This window comes from Propithecus coquereli, unplaced genomic scaffold (assembly GCF_000956105.1).
Source record: "Propithecus coquereli isolate 6110/MARCELLA unplaced genomic scaffold, Pcoq_1.0 Scaffold128, whole genome shotgun sequence".
NCBI lineage: Eukaryota > Metazoa > Chordata > Mammalia > Primates > Indriidae > Propithecus > Propithecus coquereli.
In genome coordinates, this window is record NW_012136969.1 from 4322135 (window position 1) to 4331869 (window position 9735).

Consider the following 9735-nt stretch of genomic DNA (forward strand, 5'->3'; position numbering starts at 1 on the left):
GTCATAGGAATAGAATTTAGAACTAGGAAATGATTATTTTAATAAAATGGGTTAGCCTCTAGTGGGGGGTTGAGTGTGGTAGTGAAGACAGAATTTTTTTTGATGGTAACGTGCTTTGACTCCATCCTATGTGTAATGTTAAGCTTTTACAAGGTAGTGACAATATACATACATTTTTAAAAAGTGAGTGGTTAACTAGCTTACTTTTGATGAATTTCCCTGCCTGAGGGAAGTTGGTGCCCTCCAAACTGATGACCCTATGTGTTTATGTTTTGAATAAATAGTATATCGAAATCAAACTATTATGCTTTTCTTAGGGGTTTGATCATCTTGGTGGTATCTCCTTCCATTCAAGGGTTGTGGCAGGATGTTACCAACACAATTACTTATTAATTGAAATCTTCATATGAAAGAAATCATCAGCCCAAAAGAAAGTGAGAGAAAACAGTTGTTGCTGTTCCTGCTCTAAAAGCAATTTTTATTTGTTTGAATAAGAGACTCAATTTTATTTTACTTGGTTGTGTGAATAAGTCCACTTTCTTCTAGAATCCTTTATTCAGGCATTGACACAATCAACAAGTTAAGTCACAGGGCAGTAGACTTTGAGGACAGTGGCTAAATCGTCAATTTTATTTACTGTGTGGAATGACTTTGACATCCTTTTGTATTTAGAAAGTTTTTTTTTAAAAAATCACATCAGTGTATTAGTGAACAGAGAAGCAAGGGAAAGATCAGTTACTATTTTTGCTGAAAGCAGATTATGGTCATATCCTAAAATTACATATTATAGTGACTTGGCATTGAGCAGGACATTCTTAATATTCAATATCATAGAATGCCATTTAAATGATATACTAAAAGTGAAACAAGTTAGATATGTTTGAATTTAAAATACAAAAGGAGATGAAAGAAGGTGTCCTTACTGGACAAACTAGATCTGAATTAATACGATAATCTGTCCCTTTCAAGATGTATACCATGAAAGCAACAGTGACAACAGTGATTTAAAATGTTTCTGAATTGAAATACAGAAGTAAATGTGCTTGGCAGAGCATTTATTTTATTGTGAGTTTGTCTCTGGTGGACTTTATTCTCCCAGTCATCTTAAAGCTTTGAAATTTACTGATTCTAGATTCTGCTTCATGGTTTTCTTGGTCTCCTTGTTGTAACGTGCTATATACTGCACACATCCATTATGGAACACAATTTCCCTTCTAGCTAAGAAACACTAATTTTTTTTGGGAAAAGTCTTGCTATTTAAGACTCTTGCCAAACAATCTGTAAATGGAAAGGAGTCTGGAGACTGTGACCACTATTGGCAACTTATGAAGTATTAGGTAATAAGGAAGCAATGATGAGAAGCTAGTGATGCTGACTCCTGCATTTTGTTAGATCTGATTCCACATGGATATTAATAATGATGCACCCTATGGATGCAATTTTATGTTTATAACACTTTGGCCATTGGCAGTATTGTGCACCTGTGTTTTCCATGCCTTCCCATCTGCTGCCTACAGTCATTCAGATTCAGGTGACAGAAATATTTTAGATAAAAGTTAATTAGCCTGCACTCTGCAGATCAAATCTCTATAGTTCAGCATTAAATAGGAATCTTCTGGGCAACTGCTGAAAGTAGTTTGTATTCACCCTTCCTAAGATTAAAAATGTAAGATTTATTTTTCTAGAAAAAGGAATCTTTAGTACTCCCTTGATATTTTATGCATAGATTCTATCAAACTTTTGACTTGTATATTGCCCTTATTCATTTTAGTTCTTTCCTCTGCATATATATCAAGCGTGGAAGAAGAGAGATTAGAAATATATATATTTTTGAGCTAACGGAACAGAGTGAAAATGATGTAAAGTTAGAAATCCTCCAAGGTCTGGACTCTTTTACTAGTACACTGACTAACGTTGATCAAGCTCCAGAACTTTCCTTAGTTTCTCAATCTTCAAAATGGGGCCAATGCCAGTTACCTATTTGCTTCATAAATACTTTGTGCAAGGCTTAATACAGCTGGTTATTATGATAAAAGTAATGTATAAAATGCAGAAAACTCCTTTTGCTATAAGGACCCTACCCTGTCCTTAAGTATTTATCTCCTCATTATTACTTGTCAACAATTAAGTTCACAAATAGCTTCTTTTATTAAAAATATATTTAGTTTTTTTAACAGATAAAAAACTATATCATTAGATTCACTTTCCTTTATTCTTAGATAATGGGAGCAGCAATGAGCTCACCACAGCAATTGCATACCAGCCTCCAAGACCATGTCACACAGAAGGAAGGTGGGGACAAAGAAACATCCTCAAATGAATCTACCCATCCATTTTTACACTATTATGTATTTCTAATGCTTTCCAGTACCTCAAACTAATTAACCGCTCTTCTTTACCTATTGCTTCTTCTGTGCTAGTTGTAGATTTTCTATTTACTCAAAGGGACTCAGAGGGATGTGTCTCCTTCCTCACACCAACGCCTAAGGCTCAGGCACACCTTCTGAAGTCAAGGAGAGCAGATGCTGCTTTTTCCGCCACATGCTCTCAGAGTTCCTCACGGGAGTGTAGGACTCCAGCAGAGAGACAGGAACACCCCACCCCCAGTCCCTGCTCTTGTCTTTGGAGCCTTGACCGCTCTCCACGGTCCTGAATCTCGACTTCTACTTCTGTCGGGCATCTAGAAGATTTTTTCCAGCTGGTCAAAACGTGAAGATTTTTTTTTCGTCCACGTATCTCCCCATTTCCTTCCATCCGCTACCCCCACCTGGCATTTTATTTTCATCCACTCTTAAATTGTTTTATTCTACTTCTACTGAGGTCCTTCTACCTATCACCTATGCATATGGTCCCATCCTTAAACAATATCAAAGTTATAACACACCCAGTCCCTCCGGACGTCACCGGGCCCTTTTTTTCTCTGCCCACGCTACGGCCCCTGCCCCCAGCTGCGCCCATCTCCACTCCACGCGCCAGACTCCTCTCACCTGACTCTCCCGCGGAAACTCGTGGCGCACGATGCTGATCACGGGAATGTGCAGGACTGAGCTGACTAAGTCGAGCTCCATCATCTCGCCCAGGCCCTGGGGGAAGGCGAGCAGCGCCGATACCCCTTGCACCACCACGGTGTGGCACACACTTTGCAGAAAGGAGAAAGGGTCACTGCTCCACGGCGAGCTAGGGGAGGAGAAGGGCAAAAGCGGCAGATCGCCCAGGCCTGCCTCGATGGCCATCACTACTTCCAAAGACAGGTTGTAGGGCAGTAGCCCTTCCACGCGGTTCAGGTTGTCCACTGCGAATAGGAGGGCGTCCCGCGGCCACAAGGTCTCTGCCCGGGTTCCCTCCCCGGGCTTCCGGGCGCCAGGCGGCCCCCGGCCACGTAGGGTGCTCCCCAACCAGCGTGCGCCCGGCGAGGGCGCCGGGGGCCGCCAAGTCCCTGGCTCCGGCTCATCCCTCTGGGCGCCTGCCCGGCTGCCGTCCGGAGCGCGGCTGGCCGAGCGCGGGGCCGTGGTCCAGGGCTGCAAGTGTACCGCGCCCACCCTCACCGCGTGCCCGATGCGCTTGAGGATCTGGCACGGCTGCGGGTGCGAGGAGGAGCCGGGCACCCCGGCTAGTACCAGTGCGCAGGGCGGTGGCAGCAGCAGACAGACCCTGCTCAGCAGCCACCACAAACTCAGTCTCCTCATTACTGAGACCCGCAGGGAGAAAGCGCGCCCCCTCCTGCGCCCGGCTTGCCCCTCTGCAGCTGCCGCCTAAGGTCTCCGCCTCCAGGTCCCGCGCGCAGCTTCACTCCACTCGTTGAAGCGGTCCCAGGAGCTGGAGTGGTCTCCGGGCCATCCAAGTTGAAGCCTAGCGCGCCCTTGGCAGTCTCAGATCCCGCTCCAGGGTCCCTCCGCCTGGCATCTTCTGCCCGCCCGGTCACTGCGCGGAGCGGGGAAGGCAAGCGGGCTGACGCTTGTCACCCGCGCCTGGGGCGCCTGTTCCCTGCCCGCCCCATCTGCAGGGTGCCTCGGGCACTGCGTCCGCCCGCCACGAGGCTGGGCTGAGAAGCAGCTGGAGTTCCAAGGGGGCAGGGGTGACAGAGGAGCAACGCTCTCACTTGGATTCTTTCCCTTTTCTGCCCAGGAGAGACCCACTTATTTCCTGGGGTCGCGTTGGAGAGGGCGTTCACGCCCGGGGTGCGGAAAAGAAGCCAAATCCGCCTTGCTCCACAGTCGGCCACACTCTTGCAGGCTCCCCCAGCGCTGGCTTCATTTTCTTTCTTCCCTCGCTGCTACTTCTCTTCCTTTCTTTCGTTATTTTTCTGCCCAGTCGCCACCGCCGTTTGCTTCCTTGGAGGAGCAACACGACTGGCCAGCAAAGGGTGGTTCTGCTCGGAGCGCCAAAGTTCTCCCCGCCTCAGCCGGCGCCTCCCTGTTGCTGCGCCCTGGCGCCAGCCTGTCGCTTGGCTGCGCTAAACGCCCACTGTTGGTGAGATTCCCGAGTGGCACATCCAGTGCCCCAGGAAAGTCCTCGCCCCTCAAAAGGCCGGGAGCCGCAGTTTGCAAAATTCCCCGAGACCTCAGAGGGAAAAGATTCTGAGCCGCAGAGAATTCTGAATTCACAGTCGTGCCTGAGGGATCTGAAATCCAGGTTCACTGAAATAGGTTCAAAAAGGCTGTGACTTTAACGAGCTTCTGGATGTGTCGCTTTAAAGGTTTTTCTAGCTAAGGGTATTAAAGCAAGAATTATTTACACATTTAATCTCCCCAGCTGCCTTCTCTCTGGTATGTGAGCCTTTGCGTTTTTTAAGGATCCTTATGTTTTTAGGTTCTCAGAGTTAAAACAAAGCGAGCTCAAAGCAACTATTTGTTCAATAAATTAAAGAGATTCAAAATACTTTTAGAATTTCAAATAAAGTCAACAGCAGTTCCCAGTTTAGACCAAGAATCCCCAGATCACTGTTTCTACTAAGTTATTTCATTTGTATGGTAATACAGTGAGGTCAATAGGTCATGATCTAATCTTTTTCTTCCATGATCTAAATAGTCTGGAATTGGAAGGAAAGAGTTAAGGGCAGGCCTGTGGTTTACACACATACAGTAGATTAATTTTATTTTATGCCACAGTATCATTTAGGAGGAGGGTGGCAGAGAGAGATCCATGGGGCGGAGCAAGCACTGGGGGCTCAGCAATTGTGAATGTAATACCACTTCAAGAGAACCGTGACCTTAGCAATTTGTTTCACCCGACCTTGCCCTGCAGTTTGGATCTGCTAAATTGTTATGCAAATACAGCTAGCTTTTAGCTCTGGAGAGTTGTTTTGATTCATGAGCTAAAGTTTTCATCATGCTTTAAATCCTGGGATGAAGAGGCTCTAGCTAAATAAAAATCCCAAGAAGGTTGCAAAGTGAACGCTGTTTTTCTCAGCACGGACCTTTAAAGACATCTCAGAGCAAAACTGACCAGACATTCAAAATAGTTTTTGCAAGACTAGGTTGCTGTCGAAGAAAAGGCTCCCATGAGGGAAAAGTGAAAATCATAGTAGGGGCTGAACCAGGAGGGAAAGGGACTTCCTGGAGCCTGAGAGAGCGTCCCATGAATGGAGATATGCTGCCTCTAGCCTACTGGAAATTCCCTCATATTCCAGAGGATTCCACTGGTTGAGATCTGAATAAGAAAAGTGTAGAATTCTCTGGTCCTTGCCTTGCAGGAAGATTGAGGATCTACTAATTGTGTAGTAAGGAAGTGTATTTGTCTGAGTTTGAGTACGTGTGCATTAAGAGTATAGCATTCCAGGTTATGATCATGACTCAGTGTGGTAATTTGAGTACTTGGTATTACGCATAAGTTCAGATCAGGTTCCCAAGAAAATATATGATGATAGAGAATAGTTTGATCTGATTGTTAATGGCTTCCTGGAATCACTGTGTGTGCTTTAGGCCTCTCAACAAGTTCATGACTACCTTGAGGGAATGAATGGTCATTCATAGAAGAGATTCCCAAATTTCTAAGGATAATACTGTCCTAGGTCATAATAAAGCTACACCTAAATCTTCTGAATACTGAATGGACAATGAAGAACCTCCCTTCTTTCTTGTCTTCCTTTGGTTTCTTCCCTGGGCTTTTCAATTGCACTGGTTTCCTTTCTGTTTCCTTTTGCTGCTTGGTTCTCTTTCTCCATGCCACTGTGGTGTAAGCATCTCTGACATGATTCTACTCCCTCCTTTCTCCACATTTTCCCTTTCTTTTTCCCTTTGTCCTTCTCCTCCTTTTTCATTTGTCAAGGGTCATGATTTTCAAAGCTCTTTTAGATTCAGTCATCAGTTCAATGACCACATGTTAAGCTCCTACTACGTGTTAGACATTGTTGCAGGACCGTCGTGGAAATAGATGAATAAACTCTAGTTGAAAGAAGTTGAGTCTTCCCCTCTCCACAAAGTCACATAGTCGATGAGTGACCAAAATCCTAGCATAGAGCTTATATTCTTGTGGGAGAGACAGACAGTAAAATATAAAAATAAGTCAATGTAAGGTATGTTAGCTGGTGTTAAGGAGTAAAATAAAGCAGTAAAGAGGACGTTGTAGGAGGGTAGCTTGTAATTTTAGATTGGAAAGCCAGGGAAAACCTCTCTGAGAAGATAACTTTTGAATAAAAACCTAAAGGGAAGTGAGAGAGTGATTCATGTGAATACTCAAGGCAAGAATTTTACAAGCAGAGAAAACAGCAAATGCAAAGGCCTGGAGGCAGAAGTATTTCTGGAGCATCTGAAAAATACTGAGGGGTCTATGGTGGCTGCAGCTAAATGATCCAGGTTGAGAGTGGTGGCAGGTCAGAGAGGCAATGAAGAGGTGGCAGAGATGTAAGCTAATGAGGAATTTTGGCTGTACTCTGAGTGGGATAAGAAGGCATGAGGGCAGGAGGATTGAGCAGAAGAGTGGTAAAGTAATGTTTTAACAGGACCACTCTCTCTAACTGTTCTATTGATGATAGATGAAAGGCAGATAAGAGAAGAAGCCAGAAAAGGAAGTATGAGGCTATTGCAATAATCCATGTGAAAGTTAACATTATTGTCAAATCATAAAAAAAAACAACTTTGTTAGGTTAGTGTGATTATTCCCATTCTGAAAGAGAAAAAATTTTATTTGCGAAAAGCTGAGTTATTTGTACAAAGTCATCACATAGTGAGGGACAGTGTGGCTTCAAATTTTTGAATTCATCCCAGCTGCATTGTTGGTAGCAAAAATCAGTCAAATTTCAAAACTGGCTCACCCAGAGAAGATGAAATTCTTTTTATCACCTGATTCAAAATGAGAACTACTGATATACGAACTCGTGTTGGAGAGTCAAACAAACAAAAACAAATCCAAATGCTCACAATTTAAAATGTACTTTTGTGCACATCTGTGCTTTCTGGTACCAGCAATGGGCAGATTGAAAGCTGAGATATATTGGAGGCAGCTCAGGAAAGGCTACAGTAAAAGAAGCCGTGGGAATTAGGAGCTTGGATTCTCTTCTCAGCACTGTTTCTCTGTGGGTATGACATTTAATCTTTCAAAGCTGGAGGTTCTTCTTCCTTGCAGTGGTTGTAATGACAGCTCTTGGCAATCCTCTTTATAGACATGGCAGCGTGCAGACTCCTATGAACATTTTAAGTTCTGTGGGAATGGGAGGCTTCTTGTGGGGTTATCAGTTCAGGCACATATTTATGGTGATATGGAAAACTATTTTTTTTTCTTTCCTATAACTTGACATATTACAACTTGTATCCACATCTAGCTTTGTTTTTGTAAAGGACAGTAATATTAAATGATGTGTCTCCAATCCCGGGTCAGCCTTTTTTACAATAGTAACTATGGAGGTTTGTATCAATATTCAGATGAAAAATGTGCTCACCCCTAGTTAATACATACCTGTAAGCCCGAATTATGTACTCTTCTACATAAATTTCTTTGTCTCCATTGGCAAAGACCTGGTTGTTATGGGAATCTTTCTGGATACAAACAAACGAAAACTATGTGGAGCTTTTAGAGAATCTGTGGTAGCCGAATTTTAGGAGGGAATGAAACTAGAAAAAATCAGGTCAGTTTAGAGGCGCAGACCCTGACGACTCATCTATCACCAGCCTAATTATTTTTTTCTCATTCTCCCAATTAAAAAAAAAAGCCAATATTGACTCGATACTTGTAACACTGTCCTACAGTCTACTAATTAGGCATTAAGGTTTGGCAACAATCATCCTTTTTTAAAAATGCAAGTAACTCTCATGATTATGGGACTGTCAGTTAATCACAGATTAGTACAAATTATTTCACCCTGATTGTTGTAAAATTACCATCCTGTTGATGTTTTGGGTGGAGAAAAGGTCAAGAAGAAGTTTATTTTCCATTATAAAGGATTTGGGGGACATGGGAGACTTTAAGGAAGATTTTCAGAAGATGTGCAAGAATTATGAAATCTTCATTATTCTAAAGTTTTGTCTTGCATGATTTCTATGTGCCAGGCATATCGCATACACGATCCAGGTGGAATCTCACTGAAAGATTTTTGGGCAGCCTGAGGGACTGGAAACAGGAGAAAAGGAGCATTAGAAACTAAGGAAATGGGGTGAAAAAAGGGAAGCAAAAATTTATCTTGCCTAATTCAAAATATTGCCTAGGCTTTGCCCTGATACTGGAAAACATAAAAGAAAAATGTCTTTTCTTTTGCATCAAATGATCACCTAAACCCAAGAAACCAAATTCAGGCCAGGGCTATCACCTATCTATAAACTAGGAGCTGCCAATTGTTGTTTACCTTTCAGCTATGAAAAAGAACATTGTGGTGTCCTCATTCTAGTTATTGTCAGGGGAGTCAGTTATCAGTTGTGACAAGTGCTTGGCCTTTTCAACATCCACCAGGATTATTAGCTGAGTGTTTGGATTTCCCAGTTCCTTCCCTAAACCATACACTAAAGGGAATTAAAATAGGGCTTGGAGAGGCTAATATGGCAGTGTCTCTCAATCTCTCTTTTTCTTTTGTATGTGACAATTATTCCAATTTAGTATTTACCCAAATGAGTTATGGAATAAAATGTGGCCCACCACAGACTGGGACATTTTTAAAGGATTTTTTTTTTTTTTGCCCAGTTTGTAGCACTAGTTGTATAACTGCAGCCAAGAGAATTTGGAAATTTTCTAAGAGCTTATTTGCCTTCATGGACCTCATGCCTCACATCTGTCAAAGCATTTTGTTAAAGAAAAATAATTTTTATTTCTTTAGAAAGAGACTTGAAGGAAGACTTTAAGAAGAGGTTCAAGAATTATGAAATCTTTATTATTCTAGAGCTTTTATCTTGAGTGATTTCTACATGCCAGCTCCTTGGCATACGTGATCTCCTAATTTCATGAATAGATTGTTATCCTTGTTTTATAGATGATGAAACTGAGGGTTAGCGAGGTTGTCATTTGCTGAGAACTGAGCAGCAAACCCGGATTTGATCCTCCTTCTCCAAAGTCCATGCCCTTTTCATCTCCACTTCCAGCATGAATGGAAGCATTATGACCAGGCCTGGATGACTCTAGAACTGTCGTCTGACTAGTGCACAGGGATGAACACAGTTACAAAGTTATTTGATTATTTATTACTTATCTGAGTATATAAATGAAAACTTCAAAAGTTTTAATATTTAAGATGATCTTAGGAAATTATTTCCTTACTATTTAACACTACAAATAAATAGGCATGAATCATTATCATTTTCAATTGTCTTATTG

General features: G+C 42.5%; 1 protein-coding gene across 2 annotated transcripts in view; it reads right to left on the reverse strand.

The window, feature by feature from the left end:
• The window catches only part of GRIN3A (glutamate receptor, ionotropic, N-methyl-D-aspartate 3A), a 179926-nt gene extending 176063 nt beyond the window's left edge, over positions 1 to 3863 (reverse strand). The window contains exon 1 of one of the 2 annotated variants that reach the window (XR_001137207.1): positions 2988 to 3686. Coding sequence is in view for 1 of the 2 variants with exons in the window: in XM_012638287.1 (XP_012493741.1) it covers positions 2988 to 3686 (699 nt within the window). In the remaining variant the exon portion in view is untranslated. Of the gene's footprint in view, positions 1 to 2987 lie in introns of both variants that reach the window. The other variant, XM_012638287.1, reaches the window with a different exon arrangement.
• Positions 3864 to 9735: the final 5872 nt, after the last annotated feature.